This window comes from Jaculus jaculus, chromosome 2 (genome assembly GCF_020740685.1).
Source record: "Jaculus jaculus isolate mJacJac1 chromosome 2, mJacJac1.mat.Y.cur, whole genome shotgun sequence".
Lineage (NCBI taxonomy): Eukaryota > Metazoa > Chordata > Mammalia > Rodentia > Dipodidae > Jaculus > Jaculus jaculus.
Genome location: NC_059103.1, coordinates 144,409,260 through 144,430,014, shown reverse-complemented (window position 1 = coordinate 144,430,014; position 20,755 = coordinate 144,409,260). Strand labels below are relative to the sequence as shown.

Below are 20,755 nucleotides of genomic sequence, written 5' to 3'. Positions count from 1 at the left end.
GGGTTAGGGGGTGTGTGCGCGTGTGTGCATGTGTATGTGTGCAGAACTGAGGATTGAGCTCAGGTCTTTCCAGCATGCTAGAAAAGAACTCTACTGCTGAGTTACAATCTGAGAAAGGGTGTGTTTGTTTACTTTCTACACAGCTTTGTGTTACATGTAATTTACTGTCTTCTAGCTCTGATGTTAATAGTGTGCTAGGGTTTTCACATATGTAGCGCCATCTATTTCTCCAATAATATCCTTATTTTAAAAATTGAGATACTCATTGTCATTCTGAAACTAATCATACTTTGAAGGATCTTTTCATGCTTTTCAGCATGTCCCATGTTTACCAAGATACCCGTGAATGAGACCCAACACATATGAGGTGACAATGTCAAATTGCAGTGTCAAAAGATTGTACATCCCTGCTAGGTGATTTCTTTCAGAGACTAATTCTATACTCTTCCATTGTAGATGAGTGATGACCAGAGCCCTAGGAAGTATTCTCTTCCTTGATTGATTGGCAGTACTGGGTCTCAAACCCAGGGTTCTTGGTCATGTTAAACAAGTGCTGCATCACTGCAGCACATCCTTAACTCCAGTCTTCTCATATTTAAAGCAAGAAAATTGCCAGACATGGTGGCACACACCTTCCTTCCCCCTCTCCCTCCCGAGGTAGGGTCTTACTCTAGCCCGGGCTGACCTGGAATTCACTCTGTATTCTCAGGATGGCCTCAAACTCACAGCGATCCTCCTACCTCTGCCTTCCGAGTGCTGGGATTAGAGGTGTGTGCTGTCGGGCGTGGTGGTGCACGCCTTTAATCCCAGCACTCGGGAGGCAGAGGTAGGAGGATCCTCATGAGTTCGAGGTCACCCTGAGACTTCATAGTGAATTCCAGGTCAGCTTGGGCTAGAGCAAGACCCTACCTTGAAAAAACAAAAATAATAAATAAATAATAAATAATAAAGTAAGAAAAGTATATCTGGAAAGTATAAAATTAAAGAAATTTCCCAACTCCAATAGTTATGTTTTACAGAGCTAATTAAGAATGTATTTTTGCCAGGCATGGTGATGCATGCCTCTAATCCCACCACTTGGGAGGCAGATGTAGGAGGATGGCCATCAGTTCAAGGCCATCCTTAGATTACATACATAGGGAATTCCAGGTCAGGTCCCTACCTGGGGGTGAGGGAGGGGGAAATGTATTCTTTTTCCGGTAGCATCTCATTCTAGCCCAGGCTGGCCTCAAACTAACTCACAGTGATCCCTCCTACCTTTGCCTCTCAAGTGCTGGGATTAAAGGCATGCGCCACCATGCCTAGCAAGAATGCATTTTTTAAATGTTTATTTATTTTAGAGAGAGAGAGAGAAATGGACATGCCAGGATCTCTTGCCATTGCAAATGAACTCCAGACACACGTGCCACCTTGTGCATCTGGCTTTACATGGATACTGGGGAATTGATCTCCAGTCCTTAGGCTTTGCAGGAAGCAAGCACCTTAACTGTTGAGCCATCTCTCTCTTTTTCTTTTTGATAACCATGCTAGGGCTTCCAAGCACTGCAAATGAATTCTAGATGCATGTGGCACCTTGTACCTCTGGCTTATGTGGGTCCTGGAGAACTGAACCTGGATCCTTTGGCTTTGCAGGCAAGCCCCTTAACCCTAAGCCATCTCTCCAGCCCAAGAATGCATTCTTAATGACTTCTGATTCAGTTTGCTTCTAAATGCTGCCCTATCTTTTCAGTCTTTATCTCATTTTTAAAGAAAATTACTAGAGGTTGTTATAGAACATAAATGAAAACAGATCAATACTCACTTTGTTACATATGAAAATCAAATAATCCTGCATAGATGCTATAGAAATTATTTTGTGCTTAATTTACAGTTGAAAGGAAAGTCAGTGTAGAGTCTGGCTTTTAGCCACAGACTAATGGATGACAATTTAGCTTCCTATTAGTCTTTAGAATACAGATGAGACAGGTCTGTCTGCTATAATTATCTGTAGCCAGTGTTGATACCTATTTTCGCCATTGCTTCTAACATTGATATCCAAAAGGCAGTTGATTATGATTAGTTTGATACTATCTGAGCAGTTCTTTAGTTACTGTATAAGCAGTCTTTTTTTTTCTTTTTTTGTTCTTTTGAGGTAAGGTCTCACTGTAGCTCAGGCTGACCTGGAATTTACTGTGTAGTCTCAGGGTGGACTCAAACTCAGAGTAATCCTACCTCTGCCTCTCCAGTGCTGGGATTAAAGGCATGCAGCACCATGCCCAGCCCCAAGCAGTCTTTTGGAAAAAAGATAGCATAGCTGGGCGTAGTGGTGCACGCCTTTAATCCCAGCATTTGGGAGGCAGAAGTAGGAGGATCTCCATGAGTTCAAGGCCACCCTGAGACTACATAGTGAATTTCAGGTCAGGCTGGACTAGAGTGAAACCCTACCTCGAAAAACAAAAAAAACAAAACAAAACAAAACAAAACACAAAACAACAACAAAACATAATCTCAAAGGAAGAGCACAGCACAGGCTTTGGTGTTAACATACCTGAGCTTTGGTTTCATTTGTTTATTTTTTCAGACCTGGGTTACAGTTTGGCTCTGTCCTTGGTTTAGTTTTCTGACCTTAGACCTAATTTTTATAATTCCTGAATAGCAGAGAAGGGGATAGGGATAAGGTAGTAAAAATCCCTTGAGAATTGCTGGGAGGCTAAAGGGCACCACTCCACACACGACTGTGGTGCCAGTGCCTGGCACCTCATCTCAGCATTCCCTTTTTTCCTTATCCTAATCCCTTTCATCTTAAGTTTTAAATTTGTTTTTTTTATTTTTATTATTTTTTTTTTCTATCCTAGGTGGATTGTAGACATGGAAGGTGCACCAGGTACCTTATATGAAGGGGAAAAATTTCAACTTCTATTTAAGTTTAGTAGTCGATATCCTTTTGACTCTCCTCAGGTAATTACCTTGCATTTAAATTTTATTGTATTTTTAGATTGTACCAAAATGTTAAATTAGTGATTGTTGGCTAAGTAAAAATATATATCATAAACTTACATGTGGATGGATTTGTTTTTCATTGTTTGTTCATAGTTATTAATAGTTTATTGAAATAAAGCTTTTGCTGTTTCCATTTCCAAGAATGTAGGATTGCTTATCCATCAGTTTCAGCAGAAAAGGGGATAGAAGTTAACATTTTTGAGTAACCACATGCATTCTTTCTTGTTGTGGTGATGTAATAACATGGTAAAGATGAAAAGGCTCTATTAGAAGGCGTGTGTCTTTGGTTTTCCTTTAACATACTCTCTGCAGCCTTGCAAAGGCAGAGTGTCCATTGCCAGATGTTAAATACCTTGAGTTAGCCCCACATCCGATCATTATCATTTGGGACACAAGCATTTATTTAGTGGCTCACTACTTAGACAGGAATAAGAGTGATTGAGCAATGTTTTGAGGGCTATAAATCCTGTAGTAAATGATTAATTGGAGGATAGAGAAAAGGAGACTCTGGGATGATTTCCAGGTTTCTAGCTTCGTAAGATGGATAAATGAGTTACAACAGTTACTTAGTCTAGAAAATCATTATAACAAGGTATTTCAGTTTTTAAATTTGAGGTTTGTGATATATGTTGGCTAAAATATTAACACTGTCAACTGTCTGTAATATTGCTAACTAGTGACATGTTATGGAAAATGAATCTGGCACCTAAAATTGAACTTACTAGATGCAAAGATATGTTATTTTGAGCAAAGTCATACTTCATTGTCACTTTAAACAAAATATTCCAAATATAGCTTAATGTTCTTTTGGCCATGTGAGAAAATAGATGAAGTCAGTTATTGCATTCTGCTATAAAGAGAATTGTTTTAAGTGATAGGAGTAACTGGATACTGACTTACAATTATGAAGTTTTCATGTGAACAGAAAGCTGTTATGAGCTTTTGAGGTTCATTTTGGTCATTTTTCTAAAAATTAAATGTGAAGGGACTTGCTGTCATGACTTCTGTGATTAATAAGCATCTGTAGGCTAATCAAAAGCTACAACAAATGTTTTCCTTTTCTCCAAATACTGTCTTTACTTCCTCTTGTTAGCTTCTGGTATCCATCCTTTTGTTAGCTTCATCCTTTTCTACCTTAGTTCAACAAAATGATGCCACATCCCTCAGATACTTTCAACTTGGGGAAGGCTTACGCTTGAAGTCAGGTTTTTTATCACAAGTAAACAGTATTGATTTTTCTTTTGTGTATGTGAATGTATGCATGCATGCATGTGTATGGAAGCCAGAAGACAGTCTTGAGTATCATTCCTCTGGAATGACATCTACCTCCTCTGAGACAGGATTTCTTATTGGCATGGAGCTTGCCAATTAGACTAGGCTTGCTGACCAGTAAGCTCTAGGTGTTCTGCCACCATCTCCAGAACTGTGGTTACAGGCACAAGCCACTATGCCCAGCATTTTAAGTGGGTTCTGCAATTGGACTTCAGGTCCTTGTGGTTACAAGGCAAGCACTTTATCAACTGAAAAAAAAAAATCCTGTAAACATAAAACCACATGAGAAAAGTATTCTGTAAACTTTGTCCCTTAGTCTTCTTTTAAATTTTATATTTTTAAGAGACATTATTGAAAGGTGTGTATTTATGTTTGCCATTTTTGTGTGTGTGTGTGTGTGTGTGTTACTGGTTCTACCTGTGCTCTCTTCTGTTAACTGGTATTTGAGTATAGCTTGTTTTTTCTAGGTTCCTTATATGTGTGCTTTTCCTTTTGTTCAGCATGGAGGATTCTATCAAGTATTTTCTGTAGAGCTGGTTTTGTCTTCAAATACTCCTTTAACCTGCTTTTGTCATGGAATGTCTTTATTTCTCCATCTATTTGAATGGATAACTTTGCAGGATAAAGTAACCTTGGTTGACAGTTGTTATCTTTCAGAACTTGGAATATATCACTCCAAGCCCTTCTGGCTTTAAAAGTTTGTGTTGATAAATTTTATATTTTTAAATATTTTTATTTATTTATTTGAGAGAGACGTAGTCAGACAGAGGAGAGAGAAGGGGAGAGGGAGAATGGGTATGCCAGGGCATCCAGCCACTGCAAACAAACTCCAGACACATATGCCATCTTGTGCATCTGGCTCACGTGGTCCTGGGGAATCAAACCTAGGCCCTTTGGCTTTGCAGGCCAATGCCTTAATTGCTAAGCCATCTCTCCAGCCTCCTTAGTCTTTTATTATAAATAAAATATCCACTTTAGGAATTTCAGTTTTACCTTACTATTTCTCTGAAGTTATAGGATTTATAATAAATTCTGTCATCAGATTCCCTTATTTTCTTCCATTTTCATTTTTCCCATGCCTTTGACTTTGATATTCTCCAGATTTATTATTCAGCACTATCTTACTCTTCTCATTTTTACTTACTTTGAACTGCTGACTCACAAAACTATTACTGTAGAAACATCTTTTAGTGTGTGTCATGCATGAATGTGTATATGTATCCTAGTGTGTGCATGTATGTGTGGAGGCCAGAGGTCACTGTCAGATGTATTCTTCAGTCACTCTCCATCTTTTTTTTTTTCCTTTTTCCTTAGAAGGAAGTTACTACTCTAGCCCGGGCTGGCCTTGAACTCACAGCTGTCCTCCTACTTCTGCCTCCCAAGTGCTAAGATTAAAGGTGTATGCCATCACTCTTGGCTACCGATTTTTTTTCCCAAATTTTTATTAACAACTTCCATGATTATAGAAAATACCCCATGGTGATACCCTCCCTCCCCCCACTTTCCCCTTTGAAACTCCATTCTCCATCATATCCCCTCCTCATCTCAATCAATCTCTTTTAATTTTGTTGTCATGATCTTTTCCTCCTCTAATGGTCTTGTGCAGTTAGTGTCAGGCACTGTGACATCATGGATATCCAGGCCAATTTGTGTCTGGGGGGATCACGTTGTATGGAGTCCTACCCTTCCTTAGGCTCTTACATTCTTTCCACCACCTCTTCTGTCTTAGACCCTGAGCCTTGGAAGGTGTGATAGAGATATTGCAGTACTGAGCACTGTGATCACTTCTTTCTAGCACCATGATACTTTCTGAGTTGTCTCAAGGTCACTACCATCTGAAAAGAGCAGATTCTCTACCAAAAATGAAAGTAGCATTAATATAATTAACAGAAGTGCTTACTGGGCAGTTTGATAAGCATAGTATATATGTTTCTGGATACTGAGTTTGTAAATCCTTATTTAATGCCTGAGTCAGGCTTTTTGTTTGTTTGTTTTTTGTTTTTCAAGGTAGGGTCTCACTGTGGCCCAGGCTGACCTGGAATTCACTATGTAATCTCAGGGTGGCCTCGAACTCATGGTGATCCTCCTATCTCTGCTTCCCAAGGGCTGGAATTAAAGGCGCGCACCACCACACCCGGCCTTTTTTTTTTTTTTTAACTGTCATGTCAGCATTGTATGTAGTACAAGGTTTTATCTTTTAATTTCATTTTATTTTTGTTTATGAGAGAGAGAATAAGAATGAATGTGGGTACCCAAGGGCCTTTAGCCACTACAAATGACCTCAAAACACATGTCTAACATGTGAATCTGGCTTACGTGGGTTCTGGGGAATTGAACTTGAGTCCTTAGGCTTCACAGCCAAGTGCCTTAACTGCTAAGCCATCTCTCCAACCTAAGGTTTTATCTTTTATTTAGGCTGTTCCAGTACTTTCTAATTGTTTTACTATATATCCTCTTATAGTGCCATTAGAGCTCTCTGAAGTTTTATTGAACTTTTTTCTGCTGTACTGAGGATTAAACCCTGTACTTCCTAGGCAAACACTCTACCACTGAGTTATATACCCAGCCCTTATTGATTGTATACACATACAAATCCCACCTCTGTGCCTGCATCCCTTAACCTCCCAAAAAACTCCTAGTGAGAAACTCTGAATGCTTATGTCCCATGGATTCAAGTCTGTAGCTTGGCAGTCAGGTTCCTTTGTGGAATGTCAGGGTCATTACTGTATACATCATCTTACTGGATTCTACCATATGATAATATTTGCATCAAATGTCATAATTTAAGTTCCATTCTGTATTCTAACAGCTACCACTTTTTAAAAAAATATTTATTTGAGAGAGAGAGAGAGACAGAGAGAAAGAGGCAAATAGATAAAGTGAGTATGGGTATGCCAGGGCATCCTGCCACTGCAAATGAACTCCAAATGCATATGCCACTTTGTGCACCTAGCTTTATATGGGTACTGGGGAATTGAATGTGGGCCATTAGGCCTTGCAAGCAAGTGCCTTTAACTGCTCTCTTCAGCTCCTTAACAGTTAGCTCTTAATGAAGTGGTTATGGGATATAGATTTAGCTTGATTTTTTTTGGCTAGGAAATTTGTTTATATTAATTAAATACATGCATGTTGTATCTGTCCCCCAATACATGAATTTCTAAACAGTTTTGTTATGGTTTTAATTTCAATTACTCAACTAAATATTAACATTTGCCAAAATTCATAATTCAAAAGTATTCTTTGAGATCTTTCCCATTTCATGAGTTTTTGCCTGTGGCTTTTAAGAGTGTATGATGACTGCTTCCAGGGCCTCCTCAGAATTTAGCAGTGATAATTTGAAAAATTACCTGCCTTTAATCCCAGCATTTGGGAGGCAAGGTAGGAGGATCGCCATGAGTTCAAGGCCATCCTGAGACTACATAGTAAATTCCAGGTCAGCCTGAGCTAGAGTGAGACCCTACCTCGAATACCAAAAAAAAAAAAAAAAGATAGACTATTGTACTTTACAAAATATTGTTATAGTTTTTATCGTTTGGCCCACTAAAGGATAGAGAGATAGTAATAAGTTTTGTTATTATATATGTTATAAATGAGATAGGTGGTGACAAATAACATTTCATAGACTTTTAGTTTTAGATTATATGTTAGGACTACTACAAATAATCTTTTTTTTTTGTTTTGTTTTGTTTTTCAAGGTAGGGTTTCATTCTAGCCCAGGCTGACCTGGAATTCACTGTGTAGTCTCAGCGTGGCCTTGAACTCACGGCAATCCTCCTACCTCTGCCTCCCAAATGCTGGGATTAAAGGTGTGTGCCATCATGTCTAACCACAAATAATCTTTCAATATTTTATTTATCATTTAAGAGAGAAAGATATTGAGAATGGGTACATTAAGGCCTCTTGCCACTGCAAATGAACTCCTGATACATGTGCCACTTTATGCATCTGGCTTTGTGTGGATACTGGGGAATTGAACCCAGGAAGTTAGGCTTTCAAACAAGCACCTTTAACTGCTGAGCCATCTTTCCAGCTCTCATATAATCTTTTTAGTTGTTAAAGGTGACTAAAATTTTGGTTTTATAAATGAAACTTAGCAGCTAAGAGAAGATTTCTAATTCAGTGTATTTGTTGCTAAAGAGCATGGCTACTGTGCAGTTCTTTTTCTAAATCAATTTTTATATATTTACTTTTTTTTTTTGAGGTAGGGTCTTGCTCTAGCCCAGGTTGACCTGGAATTCACTCTGTAGTCTCAGGGTGGCTTTGAACTCACAGTGGTCCTCCTATTTCTGCCTCCCAAGTGCTGGGATTAAATGTGTGTGACACCATGCCTGGCTATAAATTTTATTTATTTATTTTTGTTTTTTTTTAAATTAATTTCTTAAAAATTATTTATTTATTTATTTATTTGCAGAATAAATAGAAACACAGAACATGAGTGTGCCAAGGCCTCTAGCTACAGCAAATGAACTCTATATGCATGTACCACTTTCTGCATCTGTCAGGATCTTACTCTAGTCCAAGCTGACCTTGAACTCACCTAATGGCCCCAGCCTAGCCTCGAGTCTTTGGTGATACTTCTGCCTTAGTCTCCAAGTGCTTGGATTAAAGGCATGCACTACCACACCCAGCCTTTTCAACTTCATTTTTTGTTTTTAAAGGTTTTTTTTTTTTTTGGTTGTTGTTGTTCTTTTAGAGGCAGGGTCTTACTCTAGTTCAGGCTGACCTGGAATTCACTATGTAATCTCAGTGTGACCTTGAACTCACAACAATCCTCCTCCCTCTGCCTCCTGAGTGTTGGGACTAAAGGCATGCACCACCACGCCCAGCTTTGTTTTTTAATTTTTTTATTGATCATTTACTTGTAAGCAGAGAGACAGAGAGAGAATCAGAATGGGCATGCCACTGCACATCAACTCTAGATACATGTACCACTTTGTGCATCTGGCTTTGCTTGTGTAACTGGGGAATTGAATCCTGGGCTGTCAGGCTTTGAAGCAAGTTTCTTAACTGCTGAGCCATTTCTCCAGCACTCAATTTCATTTTTTAAAATACAGTTTATTTATTTAATTAGAGATAAAGAGACCAATAGAGAGAATGGACACACCAGGGCCTCTAGCCACTGCAAATGAATTCCAGACATATGTGTCACCTTGTGCATCTGGCTTTATGTGGGGATTGGGGAATCAAACCTTGAGCTATCAGGAATTAAAGCAAGTATGTTAACCACTAAGTCATCTCTCCAGCCCTCAACTTCATTTTTTTATTTATGTAGTTATTTATTTGAGAGAGAGAGAAAGAGAGAATGGGCGTACCAGCAGCCACTGCAAGTGAACTCCAGACTCATGTGCCCCCTTGTGCATCTGGCTTACGTATGTCCTGGGGAATTGAACTGGGGTCCTTAGGCTTTGCAGGCAAATGCCTTAACCGCTAAGCCATTTCTCTAGTCCTCAATTTCATTTTTTAAGCAAAGAAGTTGAACCTGGCAGAAAAGTCTTTATTGTTTGATAGCTACTTAAAACAGTCAAGATTTGGGACCACATCTTTTCTCTCCTCTATGCCATATTGCCAGGTAGGTTTTATTACCAGTATGAGAAAAGTGTCTGTTTCCCACCTAACTTTCAGAAAAAGAAAGATTCATTTGGAATTGTAGACAGCCTTGAATATCCAAAACTATCCTCAGCAAAAAACACTTCAGAAGTATCATACCTGACTTCAAATTATACTACAAACCCATGGTAATAAAAATAGCATGGTACTGGTATGAAAACACACAGAGATCAATGGGACAGAATAGAAGATCCGGGCCTTAGTTGAGCAACTACAGCTACCTGATCAAAGGAAAAAAACAAAGGAGGAATCAGTGAACACTGGAGAAAAAACAGCATTTTCAATAAATGGTACTAGTGCAATTGGATATCCACATGTGGAAATATGACACTAGACTCACTACTCTCACTATGTACAAAAATCAACTCCAAATGAATTAAAGACCTCAGTGTAAGACCTGAAATTAGATTGATTGGGGGAAAAATGCGAGAACTCTCCAAAATGTAGGAGTGGGGAAAGACTTCCTAAATAGTACCCCAGTACTCAGGGAATTAAACACTCAACCAGTGGGATCTCCTGAAGCTCAAAACCTTTTGAACAGACAAGCCTACCATAAACAGAGCCAACAGACACCCCACAGAATGGGAGGTAATCTTTGCCATTTATACCAGAGACTTAATATCTAGAATTACAAATAACTCAAAAAACTAAGCAATAAAAAAAAATCAAACAGGGTAGAGATGGCTTAGCGGGTAAGGCACTTGCCTGCAAAGCCAAAGGACCTAGGTTTTATTCCCCAGAACCCACATAAGCAAAATGCACAAAATGGTGCATGTGTCTGGAGTTTGTTAATGGTGGCTTGAGGCTGTGGCACGCCCATTCTCTCTCTCCTCCTCTCTCTCTCTGTCTGACTCTCTCTCTCTCAAATAAATAAAAATAAAATATTTTTAAAAAATCAACCCACTAAAAAATAGGGCAGTCAATTCTCACAGAAAGAAATGCAAATGGCCAGTACTCATTTAGAGAAGTGTTCAGGGCTGGAGGGATGGCTTAGCGGTTAAGGTGTTTGCCTGCAAAGCCGAAGGACCCAGGTTCAGTTCCCTAGGATCTACATTAGCCAGATGCACAAGGGGACGCATGTGTCTGGAGTTCATTTGCAGTGGCTGGAGGCCCTGGCACACCCATTCTATTTGTCTCTTTGTACCTCTTTCTCTGTCAAATAAATAAAATAAAGAATATTTTTAAAAGGAAATGTTCAACATCTGTAGTTATCAGGGAGAGTCAAATTAAAACAACTTTGAGATTTTATCTTACTTGAATCAAGATGGCAATATCAAAAAATCAAATGGGGCTGGAGAGATGGCTTAGCAGGTAAGAAGGTGCTTGCCTGTGAGACCTAAGGCTCCAGCTTCAGTTCTTCAATATCCACATAAACCAGATGCACAAGGGAATGCACATGTGTCTGGAGTTCATTAGCAGTGGCTGGAGGCCCTGGTGTGCCCATTCTTTCTCACTATCTCCTTCTGTCTTTCTGCCTCCCTCTCTCAAATAAATAAATAAAATCTTTAAAATAAATGACAACAAATGTTGGCAAGATTGTGGGGAAAGAGGAAAACTCACTGCTGGTGGGAATGCAAACGGTAAAACCACTATGGAATGCAGCATGGAGATTCTGGAAAAAGATGAAAATAGATCCATAATCTGACTCAGTTGTTCCACTCCTCAGTGTCTATTCTAAAGACTTCACCCTCTACTCTAGAGATACTTGCTCAACCATGTTTATCACCACTCTATTCACAATAACTAGGAGTTGGAATTAACCCAGATGCCTGTCAGCTGATGAGTGGATAATGAAGATACGGTACATTTACAAATGGAATTATACTCAAAACTAAGAAAAATGAAATGAAATTTATAGGAAAATAAATGTTCTTGGAAAATATGCAAAGTGAGGTAACACAGACTAAGAAAGACAAATGTCACATGTTTTCTCTCATATGGCTCTTAAACCGGACCAATGGAAGAGGAGTGTAAAAGGGAGTGAGCATTAGGACTATGAGCGCATAACTAGAATGAGACCAGGAAAATGAGGAGCCAGGGAGGGAAGAAAGAAGGTGTAGCAGACACTTCAGATTCCCTGAGATGAACTTCCAGACCAGGCACAGTTATAGAGGAAGGGATATTTATTGAAGCTTACAGATCCACGGGAAGTTCTATAATGGCAGAAGAAGCTGGCCTGCCTTCACAGGCCCAAGCAGATAGAGAGAAGCACAAGCCAAAAGCCAAAAGCCACACAGCACACTTCAGGAACTCCAGCTAGGCACACTTTGCATATCTTTAGATTGAAATCTGAAACCCACCACCATACCTTAAGATCCTCCCAGTGACACTGCCTCCAGCTAGGTGGCTACAGATGCAAACTACAAACAATAAAAAACTGAATATATTGGGGGCCATCTATTCAAACTACCACAGAAGGGTAAACCAAACTAGTAGAGGGAAAGAATACTGGGGTGGGTTGGTGAGGTGGGAAGATCAGGGAAAGGTAGGGTGGGGAGGGGAACTACTCAGCATAGTAGAAACCTTGCTCCTGAAAACCACTACATGAAATTGAATGTCCAGTTAAGGATGTTGGATGGACCAGACCAAAATGCCCAGTAGAAGGTGGAGAAACCTTAATCATTAAACCATGGGCTCTGGCATGCGGATCCCTGGGCCAGATCTGGGATAGCCTCCACTGTTGGCCAGGGCGATCCATGAGATCTCCAAAAATAATTCAGACCTTTGCCAAGCATTTGGTTATCCAACAGAGCTAAAAGGCAAGACTCTTATTGTGGATGACACCACAGGCTGCCGTGTCAGAATGCTAAAATGAAAAGGAAGCCAGTCCTTGCCTGGCAAACTCTCAAGTCCTTGAAAAGTGCTATGGGAACTACTAGATACGTATAATGGTCACCGGCAGCATAAATAAGCGGGAGACTCTGCAAGCTACGCAGTCCACCAGCTGATGAGGGCTGCACACGTGTGTATTAGTGACATAAAGCCTCTATGGGTAACCAGCTGCCCTTCGATTGGGCATGAGGGCCACTCACTCAGAGAGAACTCATAACTGGCACTAGGAACCAAGTCAGCACACCATGGTCAGGAAAATCACATTACCCAGAGAAAAGCCCCCAGTGTTCCTGGTACAAGTTGAATAGGTTGCCTCATCAGAATCTTTCTCAAACTCCTAAGCATATTCCCTTTAATGAAAACTGCTCTTGCCCTTGGGCGGAGAATTTGTTTTATTTTACAGATGGCAGAGAATACTGGGGAGATCCAAGATCCACAAGCACAAGAAAAGACAGCCAAATGGTTACAGTGAGATACGACTCCTCTACCACTTCAACTGGGGTCCAGAAGAAATTGTAGGGGAAGCATCAACATGAGTATTGCTTCCAATGTGAGCCCAACATCCACATCCAGAAAAAATAGCAATAAACACTGGTGAACTGAAACACATCATAACAGAAGTACAGAGAAGTCAACACTAACTGATAAAGCATCCACTAAGGCTCAGGGACTGTTGTGGAAGAACATAGATTGTAAAAGCCACAAGGCAGGTACAAACATCTTGAGACAGCTTTCCCCAGAGACAGAGGCCCTAATTATCCCACAGTGAGCACCAATAAATCCTACTGAGGAGGGCCCACAGGGAAATGGGAACCTGAGGAGGGGACATATTAAAACTTAACATTTAAAAAATTAACCAAAAGCCAGGCATGGTGGTGCACATCTTTGATCATAGCACTCAGGAGGCGGAGGTAAAAAGATTATTGTGAGGTTGAGGCCACCTTGAGACTATACAGTGAATTCCAGGTCAGCCTAGGCTACAGCAAGACTGTACCTCAAAAAAAAAAGAAAGTTAAATTTAGAAAATGGGTTGGAGAGATGTCTCAGTGGCTCAGTGGTTAAAGGCACTTACTTGCAAAGCCTGATGGCCCTATTTCATTCCCCCCATATGAGTCCCTAGCATGTCCATTCACTCTTTTTCTCCTCTGCTCCCATCTCTCCTTGTCTCCCTCCCTCTCTCTCTCTCTCTCTCTCTCTCTCTTAAATAAATAAATTTTTAAAAAATTATAATAAGCCTGGCGTGATGGCGCATGCCTTTAATCCCAGCACTCAGGAGGCAGAGGTAGGAGAATTTCCGTGAGTTCGAGGCCACCCTGAGACTCCATAGTGAATTCCAGGTCAGCCTGAGCTAGAGTGAGACCCTACCCCGAAAAACCAAAAAAAAAAAAAAAAAAATTATAATAAAAGAGAAAGATTATATATGGAGTGAGAAAAGCATCAGAGCAGTGAGCAGTTGTTCCCATTGTTTTGGATTATTAGCATTCCTTTCCTTTTTTTTTTTTTTTTTTTTTTTTTGAGGTAGGTCTCACTCTTAACACAGGCTGACCTGGAATTCACTTATGTATTGTAGAACTCAGCATTCCTCCTACCTTTGCCTCCCAAGTGCTAGGATTAAAGGTGTGAGCCACAATACCCATTTTTGCATTCCTTTTTTTTTTAATTTTTTTTTTTTTTAATTTGACAGTGACAGAAAGAGGTGGTGGGGGGAATGGGCCTCCAGCTACTGCAAACGAATTCCAGACATGGGCGCCCCCTTGTGCATCTGGCTAACATGGGTCCTAATCAAGCCTTGAACAGGGGTCCTTAGGCTTCACAGGCAAGTGCTTAACCACTAAGCCATCTCTCCAGTCCAGCATTCCTTTTTAACACATTAACTTTGTCATGTGTCTCATGGTATAGAAATTGTATATTGTAATACATATTGATTGACAATAAAAGGACAGAACTATTCTGAATCCTATAATAGTTTCTGACTAAAAATTGTTAATCATGGGCTGGAGAGATAGCTTAGTAGTTAAGGCTGTTGCCTGTGAAGCCTAAAGACCCATGTTCCACTCTCTAGGTCCCATGTAAGCCAGATGCACAAGATAATGCAAGCATGCAAGGTTGCACATGTGCCCAAGGTGGTATATGTGTTTGGAGTTTGATTGCAGTAGTTGGAGGCCCTGGCGTGCCAATTCTGTCCACATCCCCCACCCCCCCAATTAAAAAAAGGCTAGTCTGTTGGGCTTGCCTCAAAAAAAAAAGTTAATCACATCTTCTGTATGGTTTTAACTTAAGTGTAATGGGTCCAACAATCAGTGCTTTGTTGTTGTTTGTTTGTTTGTTTTTCAAGATAGGGTCTCACTCTAGCCCAGGCTGACCTGGAATTCACTATGGAGTCTCAGGGTGGCCTCGAACTCACGGCAATCCTCCTACCTCTGCCTCCCGAGTACTGGGATTAAAGGCATGCGCCACCACGCCCGGCCCAATCAGTGCTTTGATATACATATAAATTAGAAGATTTTCCTAATAACTGAACTTTGCAGATGTCCATTGTTCTGGGGAAGTGGTTGGAAACATTTCTTCAATTCATCGTTATAAATTAGATCATAATAGTTATTAGTGCAATCAGTCTTTCTTCTTCCTATAGAATATGCAGTATAAGTTTATGACTACTGAGCAGAAGAGAATTTGGGGATATCCTTAGGGCAGAACAATCTCATTGTGAAATTACTGCTATTGCGCCTATAAATGAGCTCTATAAAACTCTTGCAACCATTAACACTTAATGTGTTTTCCTGTTATGTTTGCCTTGGTCACTTGCTGTCTAAGAAATAAAATTAATGTTTTTCAGTTATAGAAACAGCGGTGAGGCATGGTTTCCATCACCATTTTCACTAATATGCATTTACTGTCAGCCATACAAGGAATGCCTTTATGTGTAAATACTGTATTTGTCTATGTAGATAAATGCTTGCTAATTCAACGTGTACTGAGCACATGTAATATGCCAGATACTTTTCTCTGTACTAATGTATGTCTTTTGTCCCTCCTAGCACTCAGGAGGTTGAGATGTGAGGATTTCTTGAGCCAACGATTTCTAAACTAACCTTGTCAGCAAAGCTAGACCCTATCTCAAAATAGCAAAATAGCCTTTAATCAGGAGGTAGAGAGATAGGAGGATCATTGTGAGTCTGAGCCCAGTCTGGAACTATAGAGTGAGTTCCAGGCCAGCCTGGGCTATAGTGAGACTCTACCTGGATGGGGGTTGCGGGGAGGAAAGGAAAACAAACATCAACAAAAAAATTCCTGTTCACATGGAAAGAGAAAGTAAACAAAAGCAAATTGTTTTTAAAGGGTCAGGGGCCTGGGGAGATGGCTCAGTGTGGTTAAAGATGCTTGCTTGCAAAGCTTGGCATCCTAGGTTCAATTCCCAGTACCCATATAAAGCCAGATGCACAAGTGGCACATGCCTCTGGAGATCATTTGCAGTGGCAGAAGGCCCTGGTGTACTCTGCACACTTGTCTCCTTCCCCCTGCCTCTCCTCACAAATAAATAAAAATAAAATGATTAAAATAAACCGAAAGAGAGGGAATTGTGACAAGGAAGTTGAAGTATGGCATAGAGTGGTGGAAAAGGTTTCCCTGAGCAAATACTACAGGAATTGTCTGAAAGAGATGAATAAACTGTGTGAAATGCAAAGACCCCAGTCCTGTAGCAGAGTTGTTCCTTAGAGTGGTATGGAAGCATGATGGGAAGCATAGAGCATAAGTCAGGGAGATAATTTGACGTACAGATTGTGCTGCTATATAGTTCTAGCTGGTTATAAGAATTCGGATTTGTTTATTTGTTTAGGCAGGGTCTCACTTTAGTTCAGGCTGACCTGGCACTCACTGTAGCCCAGGCTGGCCTCGAACTCACGGCCATCCTCTGATCTCAGCCTCCTGAGTGCTGGGATTGAAGGTGTGAGCCACCATGCTGGGCAGAATTTGGACTTGTTCTCTGAATAAAATGGAGACCTTTGGACAATTTTGAATAGAGAAATGACATGATCACATTTTAGATCAAAAGAAATAATCTTGCACTTAGCAACAGATTGTTGAGAGCACAAAGGCACAGGAAGGCCAGAGGAGCTATAGCAGTACTCCCAAGTCCAAGGTGGTAGTGACTTGCACCAGAGGGTAGGAGAGAAGGTTACAGAAGGTAAACATACTTCGGGCATATTTTAGAAGTTGAAACAACCAGCTGCAGTTGCTGGTAGATTAATAGGAAGTTTGGATAAAGGAGTCAAGGAAAACTCCATGAGGGACAGTAGATGGCATTGGAAATAAAAGGGAAAAGCAGTGATCAGTTTAGAATAGGTGGAAGAGGCAAAAACAAAACAAAACAAAAAAATTTACTTGAACTTGGCTTGAGAGGATATAGAGAGTTATGTGAAAAGTACAAGGAAGGCATTGAAAGGACTTCGTCTCTTAGACTGGACAGCATCTGCTCTTTCACTTGTGTGTATACACACGAGTACACGTGTGTATACGATACATGAGGCTGTAGATGCCATGGGGAGGGTTTTCTGGGACTAATGGAAGAAGGTCCTGCAGTGTGAAGGCATTGGGAGTTACCCCGGAGGCACTGGGAAAAGTGGTCTCTGTAAAACTCTGGTTCTTAGAACCTAGTATCTCACTGTGCTGCTTTTCCCTTCTTTCTAGTGTGCTATTTATACAATGTTACAGAAGGAATCATTGTGTAGTATGGAAACATCTGAAATGCCTATGGAGTACTTAGTAAATTTCTCAGTTATATTGTCTTTAAACTTTTCAAATCTAAGTTTTGTTGCAAAAGCTATTCTAGCACATTATTTTAGAAATAGTAGGGAGTGGGCTGGAGAGATTGCTCAGTGGTTAAGGAACTTGAGTGCAAAGCCTAAGAACCTGGGTTGAATTCCCCAGTACCCATGTAAAGCCAGATGCACAAAGTGGCTCATTTACAGTGGCAAGAGGCACTGGCATGCCCATTCTCCCTCCCCCTCCCTCCCTCTTTCTTTCTCGCTCTTTGTTTGTAAATAAATAAAATATTAATATATATAAGTTTAAAAATGAGAAATAGTAGGAGAAATATTTATTGTGCAGTCAAGAAAAGCCACTGTCTATTCGGTTCTGAAACCACATCGAAGCTCAAAGTGCTGAAAATATACTGGCTTTTATTCAAAAGCTTAAGAAACACCAGGCCCTGCAAAAGAATTAACCGTTTCCAGCTGGGCGTGGTGGCGCACGCCTTTAATCCCAGCACTTGGGAGGCAGAGGTAGGAGGATCACTGTAAGTTCGAGGCCACCCTGAGAATACATAGTGAATTCCAGGTCAGCCTGAGCTAGAGTGAGACCCTACCTCAAAAAAAAAAAAAGAAAAAACAAAAAACTATTTCCTCTATTTTTTCCCCTCTCTCTCCCTCTTCATCTTTTATTGAAATATTTTCTTTCTTATGTTTCTTAGCTAGCTGGGCATTCCACTGCACCACTGTTGATATCTTCTATGTATCATGTGGGTGGTGGCCATCCACCTTGTACCCCACAGACTGTGCAGTGCTCAGGATCTCTTTGATAGTTCCAGAAAGTTCTGTGGCCAAAGACCAGTGGCACATCTGTTGTGAAGTGTTGACAATATCATTGAAAGAAATACTGCCACTGTGTTTAATGTTTTTCTGCTTTTTTCTGTCTCCTGGTGGCTCCTTGAGGGCTTTGATGATCAGGGCAGAAGCAGAAGGCACCACTTCAATCGGATCCCCTCTGTTCAGAATGGTCAGCTTTACTGTAATCCTCAGACGCTTCCAATCACTGCTTGCCTTGGTGATGTCATCACCAACATTTTGTGGAGACAGACTCAGGGGACTGATCTTGGGGGCCAGGGCAGATATGGCGCCAACCTCACCTCTGGTGCAGCACTTTGATTTTGTTGGGGTCGAACTTAGGTGGCATGGTGGAGGCGGCTAGTATCAGATGAAGCCAGATTCAGGACAATCGAAGAAAGTTACACCTTAGCCTTCTCCTAGCCCAAAGACGAAAAGCCCTCTTTGCTCCCTTAACTGCCACTCTTTTCACCCCTTAGCACAGAACAAGAGCCTGTTTATGAGCTCTTCATTCTTTAGTCCTAGTCCACTGGATTCTCCCTCGCTGCTCTATCACATAACTATAGTGAAGTTTCTCAAGTGATCACACTTTCCTAAAAGGAGTTTCCTAGGCTAGAATGGAGGGAAAGTAGAGGTGTAAATGGGAAAGGAGTTTCACCCAGGGGATCCAAGCTTAGCATCATTGTGTTCAACAACATTGTCCTGGCAGCACATGAGAGGCACGTGGTACTGATGATTAGGGAGAACTAGAAGGAACTGTCACACAAATCAGCCGTTTACAAGGGAACTGGATTGTAAACTGCTAAAATGTTAGCCCCTAGTCATTTTTGCCAAATATTTACCCTAATCCTAAACTACTACTCATAAGTAGATTTCTAGTTTTTTTTTAGTATAAATTGTTAAAAATCATTTTTAATATGGAATTTAGCATAGCTTATACAATGTATATTGTGTGGACTGCACGGGACAGAATAAACTAAGATCTGAGTCCAAGTGCTGGTAAATACAATCACAGTATTATAGACATAACAACTGATGTTAGTCATCATTATTAGTGTTAAATGGGTGTTTTGCAAATCGTAAGACTCCAAGACAAACTGTATACAGACAGCAAGTAGATGAATGACAAGACTGGGCAGATGTAGCTGCTTCATTGGCAAGAATCTCAACACATCATAGGTCTGATCAAGGACAAAGAGAGGCTCTCCTTAGGTGGTGCTTGCCAGTGTGCTAAGGAGATCAACCCTCAGACCATGCCTTTCTGGGATAAAGCCTACTTGGTCAGGGTGAATGATCTTTTTGATATACTCTTGTATTCTGTTTGCCAATATTTTGTTGAGAATTTTTGCATCTATGCTCATGAGGGAGATTGGTCTGTAATTTTCTTTTTTTGTTCTATCTTTGCCTGGTTTTGGTATCAGGGTGATGCTGGCCTCATAGAAGGAGTTTGGTAGAATTCCTTCTTTTTCTATTTCCTGGACAAGCTTAAGAAGCAAGGGTGTTAGCTCTTCCTTCAAGGTCTGGTAAAATTCAGCAGTGAATCCATCCGGGCCTGGGCTTTTTTTAGTTGGGAGATTATTGATAACCGTTCGGATCTCCATGTTTGGTATAGGTCTATTTAAGTGATTAATCTCATTTTGATTTACTTTACGTAGGTCATATAAATCAAGGAAATCATCCATTTCTTTCAGATTTTCATACTTTGTGGAGTATGTGCTTTTATAGTATGTCCCTATAATTTTTTGAATTTCTCTGGAATCTGTTGTGATGTTACCTTGTTCATCTCTGATTTTATTAATTTGTGTCTCTTCTCTCTTTCTTTTGGTCAGATTTGCTAAGGGTTTATCAATCTTGTTTATCCTTTCAAAGAACCAACTCTTTGTTTCATTAATTCTTTGGATTGTTTTGTTTGTTTGTTTCTATTTCATTAATTTCTGCCCTAATTTTTATTATTTCTTCCCGTCTACTGACTTTTGGTTTGCCTTGTTCTTCTTTTTCCAAGGCTTTAAGGTGAAGCATTAGGTTAAGGCTATAAATTTACCTCTTAGAACTGCCTTCATTGTGTCCCAGAGATTTTGATAATGTTATGTTCTCATTATCGTTTGACTGTATAAATTTTTTGATTTCCTTCTTGATTTCTTCATTGACTCCATTCATTATTTAGTAGTGTATTGTTTAGTTTCCATGATTTTGTGTATGCTCTATAGCCTTTCTTGCTACTGTTTTGTAGTTTAATTCCATGTGGTCAGATAGAATGCAAGGTATTATTTCAATTTTCCTGAATTTGTTAAGATTGGCTTTGTGTCCTAATGTATGGTCAATTTTAGAGAATGTTCCATGTGCTGCTGAAAAGAATGTATATTCTGCAGCCTGTGGATGAAATGTCCTGTATATATCTGTTAGGTCCATTCCTTCTATGACCTCATTTGTGACAAAGTGAGACCCTTCCCTGGTGCAATCCC

At 40.2% G+C, this 20,755-nt stretch overlaps 1 protein-coding gene and 1 pseudogene across 4 annotated transcripts in view; one reads left to right on the top strand and one right to left on the bottom strand.

The window, feature by feature from the left end:
• Nucleotides 1-20,755, top strand: part of Ube2w (ubiquitin conjugating enzyme E2 W) — an 84,891-nt gene that overhangs the window by 39,192 nt on the left and 24,944 nt on the right. For all 4 annotated transcript variants that reach the window (XM_045143119.1, XM_045143120.1, XM_045143117.1 and 1 more), the window contains exon 3: nt 2,835-2,937. In XM_045143119.1, coding sequence (XP_044999054.1) covers nt 2,835-2,937 — 103 coding nt within the window. The remainder of the gene's footprint in view (nt 1-2,834; nt 2,938-20,755) is intronic.
• LOC105943751 lies at nt 18,157-18,657 on the bottom strand (annotated as a pseudogene).